The 24,571-nt window shown below is 40.4% G+C and overlaps 1 protein-coding gene across 4 annotated transcripts in view; it reads right to left on the bottom strand.

Moving 5' to 3' along the window:
* Positions 1-19,441, bottom strand: part of LOC149138769 (uncharacterized) — a 264,909-nt gene extending 245,468 nt beyond the window's left edge. For 3 of the 4 annotated variants that reach the window (XM_089450131.1, XM_089450133.1, XM_089450132.1), the window contains exon 1: positions 18,793-19,440. In XM_089450131.1, coding sequence (XP_089306257.1) covers positions 18,793-18,934 — 142 coding nt within the window. In that variant the 5' untranslated portion in view covers positions 18,935-19,440. Of the gene's footprint in view, positions 1-18,792 lie in introns of all 4 variants that reach the window. The other variant, XM_089450134.1, reaches the window with a different exon arrangement.
* Between the last annotated feature and the right edge of the window lie 5,130 nt (positions 19,442-24,571).

The raw sequence follows: 24,571 nt of genomic DNA, 5'->3' as shown, positions 1-24,571 counted from the left end.
TGATTCAGCTAGAGTGATAGGTGTACGCCATGCAAAGGTGTACAAGTTTGCATTCCAGCCCCTTTTGGCATTGAGCAGTAGTACCGACAGCAGAGCTAGCAGTTCTGAGCTGTGTGAGATTTTGCACCGCAGGATGGGACATATGTATCATGGAGCCTTGAGGACATTGCGGGAGATCACTACAGGTGTGCCAGATTTCAGTACTGATCACTTTGATACTTGCAGAGGTTGTGCGATGGGCAAATTTGCCAAATCCCCTTTTCCCAGCAGTGACAGCAGAGCGACGGGGATACTTGATTTGATTCATTCCGATGTGAGCGGTCGGATGTCTCATGTTTCCTTGAGTGGATATGAGTACTATGTTTTATTTATTGATGATCACTCCAGGAGGACCTGCATTTATTTTTTTGAAGACCAAGAGTGAGGTCTTCAAGCGGTTTCAGGAGTTCAGAGCTCTTGTGGAGACTCAGACAGGTCGAAAGATCAAGTCCTTGAGGTCGGACAATGGAGGAGAGTACACCCTTGGAGAGTTTGTTGACTATTGTGCGAGGGCAAGCATTAGGAGGGAGTTCACTGTTCCTTACAACCCCCAGCAGAACGGGGTTGTGGAGAGGAAGAACAAATCCATCATAGGGGCTGCCAAAGCCATGTTACATGATCAGGGGTTGCCATTGTTCTTGTGGGCGGAGGCCTGCAACACAGCTGTTTACTTGCAGAACAGGAGTCCGCATCGTGCCTTGGGGCACATGACTCCGGAGGAGGCTTTCTCTGGGAAGAAGCCTGATATTGGTCATCTTCATATCTTTGGATGCATTACATACTCCTATATACCCAAGGAGAAGAGGACCAAACTAGAGCCCACCGCAGAGAAGGGTATCTTTGTGGGCTACAGTGAGACCTCAAAGGCCTTTCGGATTTACATTCCTGCAGAGAAGAGAGTTGTTGTCAGACGGGATGTGAAGTTCGAGGAGGACAGGGCCTTTAGGAGGTCACGGGAGTTAGAGTATCTGGATCAGCCAGACCCTCAGCAGCAGTTGAGTCAGTCGCAGGGATCCAATGGACAGGGATCAGGAGGATCCAGAGGTACATCTATGAGGATGTCAGGTCCGTCAGTGAGCAGTGGCTCGCCGAGCCAGAGGGGTGGTGCTCCGGGCAGCATGCAGAGCAGTTCACTAGGGAGTCCATTGATGGACAGTTCACACGGTGCCTCAGCTTCTACTTGTTCAGGTGCAGGCAGGAGGACAGCAGACAGACAGTCAGGAGTTCAGGCTACTGATGATGATGAGGAGGAGGAGTTTCATTCTCCGGTGGGAGAAGTGCGCTCAGGGAAGAGGAAGCCCAAGTGGCTTCAGGACACCTTGAAAGATGCCACATCTGTTGCTGAGCCGAAGAGGCCAGTCAAAGAGAGTAGACCACCTGAGAGGTTTTGTAGCTATATGGCGATGGTTACCAGCATCCTTGACTCTGAGCCTTCTAGCTATGAGGAGGCAGCTAGCCAGCAGGTCTGGAGAGAGGCCATGCAGGAGGAGTATTCTTCTATCATGAAGAATGATGTTTGGGAGGTGGTGTCGAGGCCTGAGGGCAAATCCGTGGTTACTTCCAGATGGCTTTACAAGGTAAAGCATGCTGCAGATGGCAGCATTGAGAAATTCAAAGCGAGGTTTGTGGCTAGAGGGTTCTCCCAAGTAGAGGGAGTTGATTATGAGGAGACCTTCGCTCCCGTGGCTCGATATACTTCGATCCGCTCCATTATATCGATAGCAGCAGAGCTGGGTTGGAAGATCCACCAGATGGATGTGAAGACCGCATTTCTCAATGGCTTCATACAGGAGGAGGTGTACATTGAGCAGCCACAGGGCTTTGAGGTGCATGGGAAGGAGTCCCATGTGTGCAGACTGAAGAAGGCCCTTTATGGCCTGAAGCAAGCTCCCAGAGCTTGGTACTCCAGGATAGATACATATTTGCAGGGGATGGGTTTCACAAAGAGTGAGACAGATCCGAACCTTTACTTTATTGTGATTGGTGAGGAGCCTCTCATTCTGGTGCTGTATGTGGATGACTTGATCATTACAGGTGCAGAGAGACTCATAGAGCACTGCAAGAGAGATCTTGCGACAGAGTTTGAGATGAAGGACATCGGCTTGATGCATTACTTTTTGGGTTTGGAGGTGTGGCAGGAGGAGGGGCATTTCTTCCTGGGGCAGGGGAAGTGTATTGTGGACATCCTTAGCAGATTCCACATGGAGGATTGTAGACCCATGTCGACACCGATGATCACCAACTGGAAGAAGCTTCATGCTTCGGATTCCGAGTTGGTGGATCCCACATTGTACAGGCAGCTGATTGGTTCCTTGATGTATTTGGTCAACACTAGACCAGATATCTGTTTTGCAGTTAACACGATGAGTGAGTTTATGTGTGATCCTAGGAAGGTTCACTGGGTGGCTGCAAAACACATTTTGCGGTACTTGCAGGGGACAGTGGATTATGGTCTGGACTACAGGCAGGGAGATGGAGTGAGATTGGCAGGATACACTGATTCTGATTGGGCAGGTTGTGCTTCTGATAAGAAGAGCACTTCAGGGTGTTGTTTTGGGTTGGGTTCAGCAGTAGTGTCATGGTTCAGCCGGAAGCAGCAGTCAGTAGCACTGAGTTCAGCGGAAGCAGAGTATCTGGCAACCAGTCTAGCTAGTTGTGAGGCTATCTGGCTTCGCAAGATGTTGTTTGGCTTATTTGGTCAGCCGTTGAGACCTTCAGTGATTTACTGTGATAATCAGAGTTGCATTAAACTCACGGAGAATCCAGTATTTCATGACAGGTCAAAGCATATCGAGATCAGATATCATTTCATCAGAGACTATGTTCAGAAGGGAGCTGTGAAGCTTGAGTATATTTCCACTGATGAGCAGGTTGCAGATATCCTTACCAAAGCCTTACCACGAGGCAAGCATGTCTACTTCAGAGACAAGATGGGTGTGGTGAGGAACACCTTCCTCGGTAAGAGGGAGTGTTGAAATTTGGTACCGGAGGACAGGTGGTTCCCTTAGGCTTTGATCTTTGGCCTAGGGAAAAGTGTCCAAAAGAATTTAATTTTTCTCCTAAAGTGACTTTATAATTTTATAAAGTTAAATCTAATTTAAAAGTGACTTTAAGTGATAAAGTTACTAAGTCTAATTTTAAAGTGACTTTTATAAAGTCAATGAAAAATTAGAAAGGAAAGTGACTTTGGAAATAAATGACTAAGTGGGTCTTTATTAAAGTGGGGTGAATTAAAAAATAAAAAGTGAGATTTAAATGAGCATTTAATCTCAGCCATTGATCTAAATCTATTTCAGCCATTGGATTTAGAGATCACCCAAAAGTCAATTGGGTCACCCAAAAGTCATTTGGAGTTATATTAAGGGAGGAAAAGGAGGAAAAGATCACATTCGATTCAATTCTTTCATGAGCAGATTGGGAGAAGGAGAGCAAGAGAGCAAGAGAGATTTCTGAGCAGGGAGGAGAAGGAGACAGCAGCTTGGCACAGATTCCAAGGCAGTAGTTGAGCAGATTTGTACAGCTGATTCAGCACACAGTGAAAGGCAGATTTTGGCACGATTTTCGAGGAGAGGTTTGCACAAAAATCGAGGAGCAGTTTGCTGGTTTTTCTGCACGCAAAACGAGGGCCATACAGCAGCATTTAATGCTGAAAGTGGGCAAGAAAATCGAGGAGACCGTACAGCATTTATTGATGTCCTGTTTGCTGTAATTTCCAGTTTGCTGTGAAGTATGGGAAAAGAGATAAGTTGTAAATTTGTTTGCTGATTTTTTGCTGAAAATTTCTCATTGTAAAAGGCAATTTTCAGAAATAAAGAAGAGCTCTCAAACTGGTTTTCCCCAAGAGTTGTAGGGGGTGTTTCCAGGGTCACATTGACCAAAAATCTCAGTGTTTAAATGTGTTTTAATGGTTGTTTATTACTGCTGATTTTTGTTTCTGCAATTTCCAACATTCTGTAAAATTTCCAGAATTTGTGTTTTCAGCAAATTTATTTTTTTCAGCTTGTTAAATGTATGTGTTAAATTTGGACAACTAGGTCCAAACTCCATGTTCTGATGCTCAGATTAAGAGGCTAATATTTTTGTTGGATTCCTCTTTCTGAGAGGTGTAAAATCCATATAAAAATAGTCTTAATCCGATGAGCAGAACTTATATTTTGAATTTATTATTCTTAATAAATTATATGTGCAAAGGTCAGCCAGTTTTGTAATGTAGGCTCACATGCCCAACAGATGTGTCACACACCCTCATTGATGGATATATATATACAGGAAAAGTTGGAGAGAATTTGAACACAACACAACTCACATCTTCCTCTCTCATCCTAAAAAGTACGAGCTACCTGGAGGACGAATTTCAGCCACACGTGGGAAGGACGAAGAGGATTTTTCTGCTGCTAGGGTTTCGCAGAAGCTTGACCAGCGTTGACTTTGGTCAACGCTTGGTCCAAACAAGCTGAAAACTTGTGGGAGGTTCGATTTTTGAAGGCCATACTACCTGGCACAAAAATCGAGGTCAAAGGGTTGACCGTTTTGCTGCTGCGTTGACTTTTAGCTTGCTGCCCCTGCGTTGACTTTTCAGGACAGCGTTGACTTTTGTAGAACTGACTTGGGTTGACTCATCTACTGGTTGGAGGGTTGTTGTGACACATGCTGGGCTGGTTGACCAAAGGAGACTTTGCTGGTTGAAGCATCCTGTTGACCGCCGAAACAAACACATACATTTTTCTTGTTTCTGATTTGTCTTCTGTAAGATCTGCTTATATGTTCTATCTGCATTTTGCTTATCTACTTGTATGATTGCTGTGAGAAAAGTGAAATTGCTCTTAGCATAGAACATCTACAAAACTTTACATGGTATCAGAGCTGAGGTGAAGACAAACTCTATCTATAGCAATCATCATCGAAGGAAATGGATTCCTCTAAGCTTGAATTCAGGGAGAATGACAAGCTGACTGGAAGAGATGACTTCCATGCCTGGAAGATGTTATTAGATCTCAAATTAGAAGATCATGATCTCCTAGATCATGTGACAGGGAAGATTCAAGAACCTCCATCAAATGCCTCTGCTGCTGTTAAACACAAGTATAAGAAGGGAGAAATCAGAGCAAAACTGCTGATCAGGGAATCCATAAATAAGAGTCTAGTTGCCTACATATCTGAACTAGGCACATCCAAGGAGATGTATGACAAACTGATACTTATGTTCCGAGTAAACAATGTGAACCAAGTGCTATTCCTCAAGAACAAGTTGAAGAATATGAAGAAGGGCCGAGACGAGTCTATTCAAACTTTCTTTATGAAGTTGACCGAAACCAGGAACAATCTGCTAGCTATTGGGGAGGCAATAGCTGATCGTGAGATGGTTCTCACCGCACTTGGAGGACTTCCATATGAATGGCAAGTATTCACAACTACCATTCTCAACAATAATACCATCCCTAACTTTGATGAGCTTCTGTCTAGATGTATGCAAGAAGAAACAAGGATGAAGGAATTTGATAATGAAAGAAATGTTGCCTATGTTGCTCATTCCCGAAAGAAGAACTCTGGTGGTTCCAAGGACAAAGGAAGGACTAAGACTCAAAAGAAGAAGGGTAAATGTTTCACCTGCCATAGGACTGGACACTATGCTAGAGAATGCCCCTTCCAGAAGAATTCTCCCGATAGTGACGACAACAACATCAACCGAAGGAATGGGAATCAAAGAAATGACAAATCCAAAGGAAAGAGGAAGGCTCACTTTGAAGGAAACCATCCACCTTCTAAAAGGACCAGAAATACCAGGTATGAGGAGTCTAATGTTGTTGATAAAAGAAATGAGTATATTCTAATATCTGCTCTCTCAGCTGCATCTCCGCCCGACACTATGGATGTCTGGCTAATCGATAGTGGTGCCTCAAGACACATCACCGGATTCAAGGAAGCACTTTCTGACATGGTTGAAAGGGATACTAATCTAGAAATTATCCTTGGGGATAATGCCACTTATCCTGTGAAAGGGACCGGGACTGTGACCCTCCACTTGTCTCAAGGACAAGTCCTCCATCTACAAGATGTACTCTATGTACCCAAATTGAAGAAGAACCTTGTGTCTGTATCTGCCATGGAAGACAAAGGATTCAATGTAACTTTCTCTGATGGAAAGGTACTCATGTGGAAGAAGAGCTTCAAGGAAGCTATCTCAATTGATTTTAGAGTTGGTACACTCTACCAGGTTGGAGGGAGTCCGTTGGGAGCTATGACTTGTGATACTATCCGTCAAACCGAACTATGGCACCGAAGATTTGGACACCTTCATTACAAGGCTCTTCCCGAAGCAAGGAAGGTGGTGACAGGGATGCCTGATTTTGGAAATAATCATAAAGGTGTATGTAAGGGCTGTGCTGAAGGAAAACATACAAGGGGACCTTTCCCCTCAAGTGTCACAAAGACATCTGAGATATTGCAACTGGTCCATTCTGATCTTTCCGGTATGTTGCCTGTAACATCCCTGGGGGGATGTTCTTACTATATGACATTTACTGATGACTTCTCTCGCAAAACCTGGATATACTTCTTGAAGAAGAAGGATGAGGCTTTCATGTGGTTCCGTACCTTCAAAGCCTTGGTGGAAAATATGACCGGAAAGAAGATCAAGATTTTGAGGACTGACAATGGCACTGAATATGAGTCAAATAAGTTCAAAGACTTTTGCAGAGAAGCTGGCATTAAGAGGGAGACTACCACTGCTTATACTCCTGAGCAGAATGGTGTTGCTGAACGCAAGAATAGGACTATTGTGGAAGCTGCCCGTGCCATGCTATGTGACCAGGGTCTTCCAAAGTTTCTGTGGGGAGAAGCTGCAAATACTGATGTGTACATTCAAAACCGATGCCCTCATTCCGCTTTGGACTCCAAAACTCCCGAAGAGGTTTTCTCTGGTAAGAAACCTGATGTCTCACATTTTAGAATTTTTGGATGTCCTGTCTATTTTCATGTGCCGAAAGAAAAGAGAAGTAAGCTGGATGCTACTGGGAAGAAAGGAATGTTTGTGGGCTACAGTGAGACTTCTAAGGCATATAGAGTCTATGTACCTGGTCAAAGGGAAGTAGAGATAAGCCATGATGTCACTTTTGACGAAGATGCTTCCCTGAAGAAAGTAGTAGATCTTCCTAGATCTGAAGAAAACCATGAAGAAAGACCTGGAAATCTGGAAGATCCCCAGGATGAGACTATGCCTGATGTTGAAGGGCCAATGGACCCTATTGATCCTTCCCCTTCTCTAGGAAAGAGGCCATCATGGCTCAGGGACACCCTCGAAGATGCTGAGGGTCATGCTGCCCCAAGGGGAACATTCCGAGAAAGCAAGAAGCCGTGTAGATACCAAGGGTATCTAGCTGCCATGAGTACTATTATACAATCTGAACCTGGATCTTTTGAAGAAGCCATCAAGCATCAAGTCTGGAAGGATGCTATGCATGAAGAATATGAGGCTATTATGAAGAATGATGTCTGGGATGTGGTCCCGAGACCGAAGGACAAATCTGTTGTCACCGCTAAATGGCTCTACAAGATTAAACATGGATCTGATGGGAGTGCTGAAAAGTTTAAGGCAAGATTTGTTGCCCGTGGCTTCTCTCAAAAGGAAGGAATTGACTATGACGATATATTTGCACCTGTGGCTCGATATACCACCATCCGATCCATCATAGCCCTTGCTGCTACGCAAGGATGGAGTCTTCATCAGATGGATGTCAAGACCGCTTTTCTGCATGGTGCAATAAAGGAAGAGGTGTATGTAGAACAACCTCTGGGATTTGAAGTTCAAGATCGAGACACTTATGTCTGCAGGTTGAAGAAAGCCCTCTATGGGTTAAAGCAAGCACCCAGAGCTTGGTATGAGAGGATGGGCTTCACTCGAAGCAATGCTGATCCAAACCTTTACTTTAAGGTTGAGGAAGGAAAGCCTCTCATTCTAGTGCTGTATGTGGACGACCTCTTCCTGACAGGTGATGACCCTCTCATTCATCAATGTAAGAGGGAGCTTGCTGCTGAGTTCGAGATGAAAGACCTAGGACTGATGCACTATTTCCTAGGCCTGGAGGTCTGGCAGAGACCTGGAGAGATTTTCCTTTCTCAAGGAAAGTATATTGTGAAGCTTCTGGAAAGATTTGGGATGGTGGACTGTAAGTCCGTGTCGACACCAATGGAACTCAACTTTAAGAAGTTGAGTGGCAGCGCTGCAGGGCCTATCTTGGCCAATCCTACTGAGTATCGTCAACTCATAGGAGCTTTGATGTTCTTAGTGAACACCCGTCCGGACATATGTTTTGCAGTGAATACTTTGAGTCAACAGATGGTTGAGCCTCATCATTTTCACTGGGTTGGTGCCAAGAATCTTTTGAGATATCTTCGGGGCACGATAAACCATGGGCTGAGATACACTGCCGGGAGTGTGATACTCCGGGGATATACTGATGCCGATTGGGCTGGCAGTGTGGTGGATCGTAAGAGCACATCTGGATGCTGTTTCAATCTTGGTTCTGCTTCGATCTCATGGATGAGCAGGAAGCAGAAGTCGGTGGCTTTGAGCACCGCGGAGGCCGAATACATTGCTGCTAGTATGGCCTGTTGTGAAGCAGTTTGGTTGAGGAAGCTCTTTAGTGAGCTGTTCCAACATGTGCTAGATACCACTGTAATACTCTATGATAATCAGAGTGGGATTCGTATGACTGAGAATCCTGTGTTCCACGACCGATCCAAGCATATTGATATCAGGTACCACTTTATCCGGGATATGGTATAGCGAGGCGCCGTAAGGCTCGATCATATAGGAACTGATGAGCAGGTCGCGGATATTCTCACTAAGCCCCTGGGGAAGGTCAAGTTCCTAACCTTCCGTGAGAGTCTTGGTGTCGTGGAAAGACCCTATGATGTGGGTCCTGTTGGACGATGAGCTCTGGGAGCTCTGGGGGGCTTTGGGGATAGCTTCTCGGAGCTATAAGCACTCATAATGCTTCTGCCCCACCCTTGTGATTATTGAGCTGGTTCGCCACTCATTTAATCTGTGCCCCGTATGCATCCTACCCATTGAGTTCAGGGCTCATGGGAAGTACCTCTCATTTGGCCAATGAGGTGTGGAAAAGCTAGAGACTATTAGCAAAGACTGATGGACGCATCAGAGGTTGCCGTACTCTCTATCTAGGATGGCATGGTCCAACCACTTGATCTGGGATCAAGATTTGTGAGGTCTGGGACCTCTGGACTGATTATGTCAGTCGGGGAATGATGTCTTTGTGACTGACCCACTTCTGTTCTGAAATAAAGAAGCCAGCAAAGCAAGTTTCGGCGGGATGACTCACGATGTTAATTGCACTAATAGATGGAGTTCTCCCTAGTTGAGAGGGAGTGTTAAATTTGGACAACTAGGTCCAAACTCCATGTTCTGATGCTCAGATTAAGAGGCTAATATTTTTGTTGGATTCCTCTTTCTGAGAGGTGTAAAATCCATATAAAAAGAGTCTTAATCCGATGAGCAGAACTTATATTTTGAATTTATTATTCTTAATAAATTATATGTGCAAAGGTCAGCCAGTTTTGTAATGTAGGCTCACATGCCCAACAGATGTGTCACACACCCTCATTGATGGATATATATATACAGGAAAAGTTGGAGAGAATTTGAACACAACACAACTCACATCTTCCTCTCTCATCCTAAAAAGTACGAGCTACCTAGAGGACGAATTTCAGCCACACGTGGGAAGGACGAAGAGGATTTTTCTGCTGCTAGGGTTTCGTAGAAGCTTGACCAGCATTGACTTTGGTCAACGCTTGGTCCAAACAAGCTGAAAACTTGTGGGAGGTTTGATTTTTGAAGGCCATACTACCTGGCACAAAAATCGAGGTCAAAGGGTTGACCGTTTTGCTGCTGCGTTGACTTTTAGCTTGCCGCCCCTGCGTTGACTTTTCGGGACAGCGTTGACTTTTATAGAACTGACTTGGGTTGACTCATCTACTGGTTGGAAGGTTGTTGTGACACACGCTGGGCTGGCTGACCAAAGGAGACTTTGCTGGTTGAGGCATCCTGTTGACCGCCGAAACAAACACATACATTTTTCTTGTTTCTGATTTGTCTTCTGTAAGATCTGCTTATATGTTCTATCTGCATTTTGCTTATCTACTTGTATGATTGCTGTGAGAAAAGTGAAATTGCTCTTAGCATAGAACATCTACAAAACTTTACAGTATGGTTATGGAAAAGGGCATTTAACTATATGGGAGAAATAAGGAGAAACTGAAAACCGGGGTGGGAAAATAGGCGGATATTCCTCCACAAAATAAGGAAGTAGGAGAAGCAATCCAAAGTGAGGCCAATCAGGGAAGCCCATCCAACCCCTCATATGCAGAGATAGCAAGGAAAAAACCAATCGAAAGCTCTGGCTCCTCAGAAGATGAAACCTATGAGCGCCAGCCGAAAAAAGCAAGTAGGAAATCCCGTAAAGAAAAAAGGGAGGAGGCAGAAAGATTTAAAACACAAGGAAGCCAAGCCACAATAGAAATGTCTATTGGGCGAAACACCAGACCAAGGCCCTCCAAGGGAGGGCTCAACAACCCCTCAAGTAAATAATGAATCTCGTCTCTTGGAATTGTATAGGATTGGGGAATCCCTCTAAAATAGAAGCAATCAAGGATCTTATGAAAGCGGAGCCCTCAAACATCCTCATGCTCCAAGAGACCAAAATAGAAGGACATGCCCTTCTAGAGATCAACAGCACGAAGTGGAATAAAAGAGCAGGTAAAGCGGTCAGCTCAAGGGGTACCTCTGGAGGGCTGGCAACACTCTGGAACGATAACCTCCTTCAGCTAAACAACCACAAGGAAACCCAACACTAGATCCAAACTGAACTGATGCACAAAACAAGTAAGTTGTCTATTAACCTTTTCAATCTTTATGTTCCTGTTTCTTATAATGAAAAGAGAGAATGTTGGAACTCCCTCTCAGCATTTCTAGAGCAGACCTCCCCTTGCAACATTATTATAGCAGGGGACCTTAACATTGTTATGAAAGCAAAAGAAAAGAGGGGAGGAGCAAGTAACAGAGACCCCATGCTAGATGAAGTGGAGAACTCTTTCAGGGGTGGGACTTGTTGGACTTAAACCCCATTAGAGGCCTATACACCTGGTCCAATAATAGAGTAGGAGAGGATCACATCTCAGCTCAATTAGACAGATTCATGGTTCAAAGCTCCATATTGATGAACAAGAAGATTATAACTACTAAAATTCTGCCTAAGCTAGCTTCTGACCATAAACCCATCCAGCTCCTCCTGAAGGATGAAGAAGACCTAGGGCCCATACCTTTCCGATTCAGCCCCTTATGGACTGAGATGGAAGGTTTTATAGAGACAGTAAAGGCAGCCTGGGACAAAACATTTACGGGATCCCCTAGTTATGTCTGGGAGCAAAAGCTAAAAGCAACAAAATTTGTGTTGAAGAATTGGATTAAGAAACCTGGATCCACTCCTACCGAGCAAAGAAAGGAATCAGTTTATGGTCTGCAGACTTTGCAAACAAAGATGGAAAACGAAGACATTACTCCAGAGCTGTTGAAGAAGGAAACGAAAGCCCAACGCTCAGCACATCAAACCTTCAGAAAAGAGGAAGAATATTGGCGATTAAAATCCAAGAGCTTGTGGCTGAAGGCTAGAGACCGCAATACATCCTTCTTCCATCGTCAATACAGAGCGAGGCTGATCAAGAACCATATAGCAGAGATCAAATCGCCAGAGGGCTCCACCTGTAAAGATTATAATGAGATCAAAGAAGCTGCAGAAACCTACTTCAGGAATCTCTATAGGACCGAAAATCACAGCAATAACGAAGAAGTCGATGACTTCACTGCTAACATTCCCACTCTTATTAGCGCTGAAGAGAACGCAGTCCTCTGCAGGCCAACCACGGAGGAGGAAATTATAAATGTGATCTGGTCCATGGACGTAGACAAGGCTCCCGGGCCTGATGGATTTACAATCCATTTCTACAAATCGTGTTGGCACATTATAAAAGTTGATCTTTGTAAGATGATACGCTGGTTTATGAGGAAAGCCAAGGTGGGCGGAGGAACAAACTCCACATATCTCGCCCTGATCCCCAAAGACACCAACCCGGAGACTTTTGCAAGGTACAGGCCGATATCGCTGTGCAACGCCTCTTATAAAATCCTGGCAAAATTGATTGCTAGCAGGATCAAGCCGCTCTTAAAAAATCTGATCTCTCCCCCACAAGGCGCATTTGTTGAAGGCAGGCATATCATAGATAACGTAATTCAGGTCCAGGAGATCATCCATTCCAGCAAGTTGCGGGGTGAAAAAGGCATGTTGGTCAAGCTCGATATGGCAAGCGCCTTCGACAGAGTGGATCGCTCATTCCTCTGCAAGGTCCTGCTTTCATTTGGATTTTCGCAACAATTTGTCAACCTTATTAAAGCATGCATAGACAAACCCTGGATCGCCCCATTAGTCAATGGTCGCCCCACGAAATTCTTTCAAAGCCAGAGGGGCATCAGACAGGGGTGCCCCCTCTCCCCATCCCTGTACATCTTGATGGCGGAAGCGCTCAGTCGCAAATTGTCTGCGGAAAAATTAAAAGGCAGTATTCCAGGTCTCAAGCCCTGTCACGGAGCCGAAGCCCAGAACCACGCGCTGTTCGCCGACGATACACTCCTGCTAGGCGGAGCATCCATAAGAATAGCCAGAGCCATTAAAGCAATCCTTAATAACTATTGCAGAGCCTCTGGGGCATTAATTAATGAGAACAAAACTGAAGTGTATAGCTGGAATATTGATCAGAGGGAGCTCTTTGACATTACCTCTCTCCTTGGATTTAAAGGACAATTAAACTGGGACAGATTCAAGTATCTGGGCCTTCCCATAATATCAGGAGCAAATAAAAGAACGCTTTGGACGGAAATAATTTCAAAATTCAAAGCCAAAATTGCAGCGTGGGGAGGCCACTGGCTGACGAAGGGAGGCAAAGTAATCCTTATCAAAGCAGCGTTGTCGACGTTACCAATCTATCAGGCAGCATTCCTCTTAGCTCCAAGAAATGTCTCGGAGCAAATTTCCAAAATGCTCAGAGACTTCCTGTGGCAGGGAGGAAAGGGAAATGAAAAAAAAATGCACCTGGTGAAATGGGAAGTGGTAAAAAAAACAAGAGCAGATGGAGGCTTGCAAATCAGAGATCCAGCTCTTGTTAATTTAGCAATGGGGGGAAAATTTATGGAAACTGATCCATGAACCTACCCATCCGGTCAGCGTATTGCTGAGCTCCAAATACAGACCAAACAAAGCCCTTAGCAATCTCCAGAATGTAAATGCAGCTAACAGCACGCAGGTGTGGAAATTATGCTGCAGGAGTAGTAAGTTTTTCAATAAACAGGTCTACAGGATTCCGGGCAATGGCAAGCGCACCCAACTGTGGAATGACAGAATTATGGGGAAAGAACCCCTGAAGGACAATGAGGACATAGCTGACCTCAGGGATTGGCTGAAGCAGGCAGGAGTTAATACCATATTTGAACTGTCAAAATGGGATCAACGTGGAGATTGGATAGGATGGGATTTCCATGGAGTCCCAGAGAGGTTAACACATCAACAAACTTTGCTAGAAGATTTGTTGGAGGAAGCAGCGCCCACCAACAGAAATATGAAAGACAAATGGGGCTGGGGCCAGACAGGAGTGTACACGACAGCAGCAGGATATAGAGCTTTGCAGGAATCAAGAAATAGTAGTCAAAACCCAGCCTTTTGGAAGAATGTCTGGGACCCTCTAGCCCTTCCAAAAGTGAACTTCTTTTTCTGGACTCTGGCCCATAATAAAGTCTTGACCGGAGACAACCTGGAAAAAAGGAACATAGCAGGACCACACAAATGTGCTCTATGTAGCAGCAATGCCGAAACAGCCCAGCATCTTTTTCTGGAGTGCCATTTGGCAAAAGAGGTATGGAGTATTATTTTATATAATTTTCAGATTACTATGTCGTCACCAATCTCTGTTGCAAATCTATTTGCCATTTGGAACAGTATCTATCCTCAGAGCATCCCTCTTAAATCAATCTGGAAAAAAATATGGACAGCAATCCCAAAGTACGTGTGTTGGCAGCTCTGGCTTGCTAGAAACCAGCAGATCTTCAGAGAGATTAGGCACACTCCACTGCAAGTTGCAGCAAAAGCTAAATCATTCCTTCTAGAAGCAGTTCAACAACAGTACTTTAAAGAAGACCCATTGCTCTTGCCTGAAGAAAAAAGATGGATTGGCACGCTAGAGTCCAGTCCGCATAGGCAGCTCCTCTCTCCACAAAAGGCAAATCAGGGATGGCGCATAAGAGAAGAAGACGACAAATTAAACTGTGGTGGCGGTCACAAAAGTTAACCACAATTTTCTTCGACGGAGCATCCAAAGGGAACCCCGGAGATGCAGGTGCAGGGGGGGTCATATACTCAATCGATGGGATAGCAAAAGACTGCTTCAGCTGGGGACTCGGCCAGAAATCTAACAATCAAGCAGAGATACTTGGGCTGCTAAAAGCCTGCCACATTGCAAGAGACAAAGGAGTTAAAGAACTTCAAGTTTTTGGAGATTCAGAGTTAATAATAAAGAGCCTGAAGATGGGAAGCTTATTTAGAAATGCCAGCCTCAATAAAATTCTGGACAGGCTGAAGAGAGTACTTCTAGATTTTGATACATGTAAATTTTACCACATACTCAGAAAGTCAAATGGTGAAGCCGACCAGCTTGCAAACAAAGGCAGCTCCCTGCTGAAAGGATTGCTAATTGTAAACACTGAAAGCACTATTCAAATGCCCTGAATATCACGCTGATTGAGAACAGCAACAGCCTGGAATCTGAAATATGTATTGTAATGTAACCGGAGCAGCTTGGGCATAGATCCAAGGTTTTCAAATCAATAAAATCATAACCGTTTTAGTTATAAAAAAAAAAAAAAAAACTTAAATGAATTGTATTTTAATTTTTATTATTTAATTGTGTATTAATAATTATTAATATATTATAATTTGAACTTTATATGCACTACTGAGTAAGGTAATTTATAGTTCTGATGATGACCGTTCCTGCTTCATTCAGGACTTTTCCATCCCTGGACTATGATCTGATCTTTTTGTTCTTCCTTATCCATACTAGCTACTCAGATAGTCTCTTTTTGTTATAAGTATTTAGTCATCTGTTGATCCTTGCATTTGTAAAGACTGTTTTTGCTCTGATTTTGATATGATGTTGTTCTGATCTCCTTAAGGAGGTCCTATATCTGTAAGTTTTGGGTTTCATATGCTCGCAAGGAAGCTAGTTTTGACCCTTGCTGTCTCTTATATGTACTCTTTATATTGACTCAATATAATACTATGAAGATTTTTTCTCTCTGAAAAAAGGTAATTTATAGAGCATTTATGATATTATGATGTTAAAACTTAAGTGAGGTGTATTTTAATTTTTATTATTTAATTGTGTATTGATAATTATTAGTATATTATAATTTGAACTTTATATGCACTACTAGTAAGGTAACTTATAGACTATTTATGATATTATGATTCTTTTTGTTACTGTGTATAAGGGAGGATGCATCATTTCAGTGTTTCAATCTTCATATTTATCATACAGTGTTCTAAAAGGTTTTGATGGAGTATTTGATTTTTTAGTTCTAAAGTGTTTTTCAAAAAACTAGCGAATCCGGATCCGGATCCGTATCCGTATCCGAATCCTGGTAACATAGCCTATGTCCCTAGGCATCAAAATTGCCAAGTGGATTAGTAATCCAAAATGGCTTCGACTCTATGTAAGGAATGGTGCAAAATGTGTGGGGGGTTGGATGGGTACACCCCAACTCCCCATTGAATTAATCTATGGATTTGGCGATGAATTTACTTCTCAACATGCAATGTAATTTAGGGATGACAAAATTGATAAATAAGCAACGACAACAACCCACCATCATTCTCCTCTGCTCAGTTGTGCAGTTTGTTATTTATTGCATGGCACATCAATTTGGTGAAGAATGTGGCATAAATGTGAAGGGCATGTGTTTATTAGTATGGCTCTTGGTGATAGTGCTTCTCCTTGTTCTGGCTCTAAGAGCCTTGGCATTCCAGACTCCAGAGGTCTTCCCAGCAAGGTAAGGGAGGGACCTCCTTCCACCCTCTGCAAACTTGCATTAGTTTTGGACTATGTCTGTAAACAATTTGTTGGTAGCATATATGGCACACTAGCATTGCACGTATGGATGTTGTGTTTGGTGTGATATAGATGAGTTCAAAAAAGGCCTATAGCACTGCACTCGTGAGACAACCAAGGTTCAATTTGGAACCATCAACCTTCAAATTAGATGGGAGAGGTGGCAAACAAAGTTTGAACTTTGAATAGGAAATTCTATAGAGAAATGAGGACAAGGATAATTGAGTCACCAATCTAACAAATCAAATAAGCAGTCGGAGAGACTAGCAAAGAAAGACTGAAGATTTTGATGGTTGTGCAACATATCAAAAACCACAAAGTCACCAATCAAATTTACTACACAAGCTTCCCATGGGTTAGGAGTGGTGACAAACAGAATTTAAGCAGGAATTCTGCAGTGCAATGAGGATAGGGATAATTGTGTCACCAATATAGAGAATCAAACAGGCAGTCTGAGGGACTAGCAAAAAAGACTAAAGAGTTCATGGTTGCACTGTATATCAAAAAGTCCAAGAGATCACCAACCAAATTGACTCACTCAAGCTTCTCATGGGATGGATTGCAAACCATCAAGACATTCCAGAAACTAACAACTCCCTTTCTTTCAGACTCTTCCCCACTTGTAGAGCCTCCCCAAGACCCTCCAAGCAGGAACTGGATTCAGTGCTCTCCAAGCTGCATTCTCATAAAACAACAATTACAGAGCCACAAAGCCAAAAGAAAAAAAAAAAAGGTGTTTCCAAAGAGAAGCCTAGGAGGGACCTCAGACCTGATAACTAATATTCCTCCTATCTTGTTGTTTTATGTATTTTCAATGTTCCACCAACTTTTTGAGACACGGAAGCAGGGAAATGAACATTGAAAAGTTGTGGAGACAACCCCCAAATTTTAGGAAAAATCATGAAGCTGAGTGACGTTGCTGTCCCTAGCATAGGGAGCCCTGTCTCGAAAATTATTTTAAAAAATCCCAACTATAACATTCATCCCATCTAAATACATCATTGTGTAATGTAAATACTAAATTCAAATTTGTACATGATACAAACACAATTCATCAGTCACCTTTGTTATTATCATATTGATAAGTTGTAACAAAATCATAAACAAAACCAATTAATTCAGATTGATCATTCTAGATAGTACTGAGTAAGATTTAAATACTAAAATTATATTATAAATAGTAGATACTGAAGTCTCAACTCGTAAATTAAAATTACTCAAAATAATGAGGGACGAGTGAAAGACTCGGTTTAAGCCAAGGTCACAAATATATAGGGACAAAAGTTAAAACTATTAACACTAAAAACTAAATGCAGCTAAACAAAATCAACATCAAATGAGCATCTACGGAGTCAATTTCATTGACTAGTCCTCTACAACTATTTGCTGTGCAAAGGCATCAGGAAGATGAATGGGAGTATCACCATCTGAGCTAAAGTCACTCTCATGAGTACTCAAGGGATGGAAAAAGTGAAGTTTAATATTTAATTAGAATTTTTTTTCTTTTATTTTTCTTTTAAAGTTTCTAGGGTTTTTAGAAAAAAATGAAGGGGCAGGTCAAGTTGTCCCACTTTTTGAGAGGGGAGCACCCACAAGCCCCCCATTTTACGAGATTCATCTCGCACATTAGCAAAGCATTTCGCTGCGTGTTTCACGCATTTTGCGGAATGGCAGTGTAAACAAAACATTCTGCCAGGCACCCCCTTATCCAGGGCATGGAGGCCACGACCCAGACCCTGCAGGACACATCCCCATGGTACACTATATTTTCAGGTATTTGGTTTGTTTAATCAGTTTGCTCAACAATACACATCTTGATATAGTTTTTCTTGTATTCTGAAAATCTGCTTCCCCAAACTTTTTTTTTCAGAAAACCTACAGATGTGACGTTTGATTTATTCTTGTTTTAATTTTTTAAAACAATATTACTTCAAATTTTGCAAAGGAGTCAAAAATTTCACCCATTATCTTTCTTCGAGTACTAGATATGAAAAATAAAATCAAAAATTTTCAAAGGAAAATATTTCTTCAAAATTTACGACGGAATTTAGAAGCATTACAGTTCTTTGAGTTTTAGCTTTTCAAAATTTTAAATGAAATTTATTTCTTCAAAATTTAGCAAAGAACTTAAAGCATTACAAATGCTCGGGTTTTACCCACCATATATTTGAAAAAGGTTTGCAATTTCTGCCAAATTTTGCTTCGGAATTCAGACTATTGGCTGAACTATTCATTAGACCCGTTCCTTCTTGTTACCATAGGGGTTTCCTTGGAATTTTAGAAAGGAATTTGCGACATTATAACTCTGTGAGCTAAAAAAATTACAAATATTCCTATCTTTTGCAGAATCTCACATAAAAATTCAATAAATTAGCTAGAATTCTCACGAGATCCCTCCAATTCCATTGCCGTGGGGATTGGCTAAGAAAAGCAAAAACATAGGAAACACGCAAAGCCAAGAATGACTATCTCTGAGATAATTCCAAGAACAGTGAAGAAGTAAAGTGAACGTGGGATACTCACAGCAGTCTCTGAAGTCGTCTTTGGTGAGGGTAGTTCGTCCGGCCTTCTTAGGGCTTCTGCGTAGGAGAGCAACTCTGGCCAATTCTGCAGTAGTCTCGTCGAACTCGTACACAGACATATCCTTCCCGGAAGATTCCGACATCTTCAATAATGGCCGCAGTGAACCATAAAAACCCTAAGTTTCCACTAATCGGAAGATCCAGACTCTATGCAAACCAAATTTATCTTATTTCTTCCTGCAATGGTGGAAAAGAACAAAAGAACAGTGTGACGCAAGTATCATCCAAGAAACAACCAAAGCGGGGGATACCCTGCCCACATGGCAAACTTTGAATGAAATCAACTACATTAGAGAATCGCCACGACTTTTGGTGATTTCAGAGGTTTCTTCTTAAATACTGTTTGTAGATGCCTCACTGCCTTCGTAATTTCATTCCGAGGGCGTAGGACGGACATGCAGGTCAAAAAGGTAGTCACGAGTTCGATACCTGCGGGCTACCCGATGCGAGGAAGATATCAAACCGGAAGCCCCTTTGTTTATATATATGGAGTGGAAATCCACGGACATAGCCAATTTGACCATCTTTGAAACGACGATACATTGGCCTTGATTGCATCCATATGGAGTCCCCAAAACATTTGAATGGCACGTCTTCCGCTTCTTTTCACTCCTCTATAGCATATCCACACGTAAAGTTCACAAAGTTCACGAAGGAATCAAAACTAAATTAAATCTTTAAAAATTTGTGCTTAAATAAAATATTATGTTTAGCTAAGAATTAATGATGATCAAAAAAAATTACTAATTTATTTATGTTCTAATATTATTATGTTAAAAATTATTAACACGGTTGGATTATAATGGGTTAAAATTAGCCATTGTTTATATGTGATATTTTTTGAAAAAATTTCTGATCTAATTTGTCTAGAATGTCGCAAGGATTTACTAAAATGACAAGTTTGACTAGTTAACTTTGCACAATTAAAATGCTATAAGGTTTTTCAGAGTGTGGAATCCATATATGTAGTCAAAAACCCAATTTAAACAACACAAATCAAGATTCAACCACAATTTTTTTCACCAAAATCCTGCTAGAAATCTACCAAACACTCTAAATAATCTCACTTAAACAACTTCGTCAAAATTATATTGTGTTCTATAGATTTTTTTGGGTTGGAGTAAAATTACATGATCATCAAGTTTCTTTCATGAATAAACTTTATTTTAAATATCAATTTAAAATAATTATTTTATCAATTAATAGAATTATATTTTATTTTTAAATAGTAATTTAAATTAATTATTTTATTGCATCAGTGAATAAAAGTAGTCTTTAAGTGTGACTTTTTGGAGTTTTTTGCAGTGAAAAAAATTGTGGCCAAATCTCGATTTGTGTTGTCTAAACTGGTTTTTTTGACTACATATATAAATTCAACACCCTTAAAAACCCCTAAGACACTTCAATTCTCAAGAATTCACTTGTCAAACTTGTGATTTCAATGAATCTCTCTTGTATTTTAAACAAATCAAACAGAATAACTTTCCAAAAAATTGCACTTAAAGACTACTTGATAGTGAATATATTGTAATGAAGTCTCAAAAACAAGTTAAATTTAACTAAAATAACAATAATTATTTCATTATGGAAAAGATATAGAGAAGCATTAAATAAATACTAATAAAATATGATGTGGACTATTAATTGAGTGTATCTTTGGGTGGTTGGGAGGAAGATTGGGCCCTCCCCACCTATGTTTTGACATGTGACCTGATGAGCTTTGATGTAACAATGGTTTTGAGGCTAGTTGTAGAGAATGAATAGTCCTTGTATAAGATATAGAGGTATTTACAATGTGAAAAAAAAAAAAAAAAAAAATGTAATGTGGGGTAAATTAATAAAAAAGTAATAAAATGTAATGTGCAACTCAATTAGGGATCCCAGGATATGAAGTGTTATGTAAAAAATGAGGTCCAAGGTTCAAATCCTTGTGGGTTGAACCAATAAAAAAAAAGTAATAAAAAATAAAAAGTGAGAAAAATAATAAGTTAGTAGAATTCAATTTATTATATCGTAATTTTGTTTTTTTGTATGGCATTTTATATTTGCGTAGTCTAACTAATAGAGTAAAAGACTCTTCTCAATGCATTTTTTCTGGTTAATTTTAACCAAAATCTGGCAAAGATTTTTAAAAACTTGAGTTTAAGTCATTTACTTTGTAGAATTTGAGTGGCCTATGGGTTTTCTAGGGTGTTGAGTCCATTTATGCATTCAAAATTATATTTTAAATAACAAAAAATCGCAATCATGCTTGAAATTGTATGGTTGAATTATAGGTAAAAACACACATTATTGTTTTCACATGCTATTGGAATGCCACTTGTGAAACCAAAGCAATAGTAACACTTCGAAAATTTTACATTTGCAACCAGTTTGTTGCTTAGATTGAAAAGGTAACTAATAGAAATACATTATCAAAGACTAACAACCAAAATCAACTAGTGTCACTACGAAGAAAAACAAAAAAATAATAAATAAATAAATAAATAAATAAATAAATAAAAAATAATAAAATAAATAAAAAATAAATAAATAAAATAAAAATAAAAAATAAAATAAAAATAAAAATAAATAAAAATTGACCACAAAACTTGCTCGCATAATCATGTCATGTTGTGGGAAAGTCTACCTATAATGTTGGGGGAGAGTCACTTTCTTCTTCAGAGGGGGTAAAACTAATGTTCTGTGCTTCTTGGCTAGGATAGAAACTTCTCTATCTAGCTTCTCAATTTTTTCTATCATGATTGTAATGCATATCGCAGTCTCCTACTAAGCGTCTAACCGTTCAATAAAACTCTTCCTATAAGAGTTTTAATGTGTCAATACAAGTTCACTTCCTACATATAAGATGTCTGACAAAACCAAGTAGCAGTATCAATTTTCGAGATCCATTTACTTGTTTCCCTATCTACATGATGGTTGGGAATGAACCTATGATCCTAACGAACTTCTTCTCCAACTTTTGCAAAAGTGTGTCAAACCATTTTCTGAGTGACTTTAGCATAACAAGTCATGGCTTGTTGGGTTGTAGCCTAAGCACAAGATTGCAAGGAGGACGGAGGATCAACATCTAAGCTCTCAAAGGGAGCAATTTTGCCCCTTCTTCCACTTTTGAATCGGTAAATATTTTATGGCTAGACATAGAGGGAGGGGAGAGAATATATGGGATAGAACCAAAGAGAGAAAATTCAACCTTTGGGACATATAAGGGAGTTAAGAACCTAAACAGACGAAAAAATAGCTTCTTAAAGAGCAGACTTCAAATTCAAGGGGGGGATTATGCTATCTTTCCCAACTTGAAAAGCCTTGTAATATTATCATAGTAGAAAACCATGTAAAGTTAGGGGTGTTACAACAATTCATAAGGGGAAGGGAGAATAAGAGAATGACAGGTGGATAAAAGTAAAGACCAAAAAAGGACCAAGAAGTTGGTAAGAGAGTAAGAAAACTATAAAGAATAGCCTGAACCTTGATGCCAATACTGGACAATTTGATGTAAAACTAACATAGACTATAATCACCTTTAAACCAAAGCATTATATCTCCTAATATGCAAGCCGGAAACTGACATAATTGAATCCACAAAGGAATGCTTTTAACCCACACACCCAAATTATAACTGAAAACAAGGATATTACTTCTAAAGGAGACCCTTCGAGCCAACCATCCAAAGCATGACAATCACCCAGACCATAAAACCCAGAGGTTACAAATAAAGCGCCAAAGAAAGTGGAAAGAAAAATCTCTAAGTAGACCACAAAAGACTAAGTTACTCGTAGACAACCTTCCATGTCGTAGCTTCTACCAGATAATAGACTAATTTAAATTATCCTTCCACATCCTTGACTTAATCTAACATTCTCTATCATAATTCCTCTATTTTTGTAATATACACCTTTTTTTTACAATGATAGTATTTGCAACAATATAATAACTCATAAAATAACAATATTTAGGGAAACACGCAAAATAATATAACTAAAATCTCTAATAGCAATGAAATAAATTGGAAAACAACAATATTTAGGAAAGTCCACAAACTGATATAACTCAAATTTATTTTTAGAGTTTTGTTTACATTGTACAATAAAAAAGAACAATACCCATATAACCAAAATACTTTAAAAACACAATTCAAGCATGCCCTTTAAATCTATAAATGCATAAGTGTTATTTTGAATTAAAATCTATATTGTAGCAAGCTCTTAATTCCTTTTTGTTGCCACAAATAGCATCAAATCTGCTTTGGACTATAGATATCAAAAATCAACAATGAATTCCATATGTTATCTCTATGTGAAATCACCAAGATATTCTCCAAATTATATCTTCTCCTCCCAAACCAAGAAGAAGCAATCTCCTCCAGAAAATGGCAATATTAAGTATCAAAACTAGCATATGAAATGAGCTTTGCAAATTTACTTTTATCTCTCCTAAGAAGTTCAACCCTCTTCATCAAGCCATGTAGGACTAAATAAAATCACTTCCATTTCCAATTAAAGGCCTCATTTTTTTATTCTTTGTAAATAAAACATCTTTCACTTTATAACTGGTCCTTGTAGTCCCTTAATAAAAATATTAAAATAATGATAAAGTTAAATATTTGATTTTACTTTTTTAATTAGCAACTTATTGTTAATTTATTTAAAACCATTGGACTATATAAAATGTCGAGATGGTCATCAAAATTGAACCCACCAACAATACTAAAAATAGTAACCTTGCCAGATGACCTAGGCAGTGCTCAAAACTAACATACTAAAAATTGTACATATTGGAAAACTATCCCAAAATCATTCCAGAAAAAGTCATCCTACTCATAATCCCGATGAGATCTCAATTGATCATCAAACACTACAAAACTATTGGATTAATTGCCTCCAATGTTCCCTAACCCTAACCTAATAGCCTACAGGACCCAATTGATAGGCTAGAGGTCCACCAACTCTGCTAGTTAGGAAGGGGACATTACAGTCTGCCCTTCCTAAAATTGCTTGTCCAAGCAATCTCAACTCTGGATGCTACAATATGTGTTCATTTTTCGATGTGGCATCCTATACTGGCAAGTTCTTCCTTTTGACTAAAAACTCCTTGATGACCCTCTTACAAAGAGTCATCTCTCTAGTATCAATGATGGCCTCTAGAATCAATATCAACTTCTCCTCCTCGTCTAATGGTGACAACTCATATAAGGGAACCACATTATGACCAAGTGCCTTTGTTTGCTCGGATACATGAAATGCATTCTGAACCATGTTGTTAACCGGTAGCTCAAGTCCATAGGCAACCTTTCCAACCCCCCAAGACTCTTAATGGTCCATAAAACCTAGGCTTGGGTTTCTCTACTCCACTCTTCTTGAGACTAGACTGACTATATGGTTGCAATCTCAAATAATTCATGTCCCCAACCTCAAAACTGTGCTTTGTCTGATGTTGATCCACATACAACTTATGTTGATTTTGTGCATGTTGCAAACTTTCCTTCAATGACTTCATTATGTCCTGACTCTCTTGTAGTAATTCCTCTGCCTTGGTCACTCGACTATCCCCTAACAGTAGATCCATGAATTTGGTAGTACAATAACCATGTAAATCCATGAATGACATCATCTTGATAGACATGTGATAAGTAGTATTATAGTAATACTCACCAAGGTGTAGCCATTTGATTTAAGTTATTTGTTGTCCAGTAATAGTTATTGAGATACCCCTCCACACAT

This window comes from Pinus tabuliformis, chromosome X (genome assembly GCF_031772625.1).
Source record: "Pinus tabuliformis cultivar Carrire ecotype Pingquan chromosome X, CPIR1, whole genome shotgun sequence".
NCBI lineage: Eukaryota > Viridiplantae > Streptophyta > Pinopsida > Pinales > Pinaceae > Pinus > Pinus tabuliformis.
This window is presented reverse-complemented; position numbering and strand designations above follow the sequence as displayed.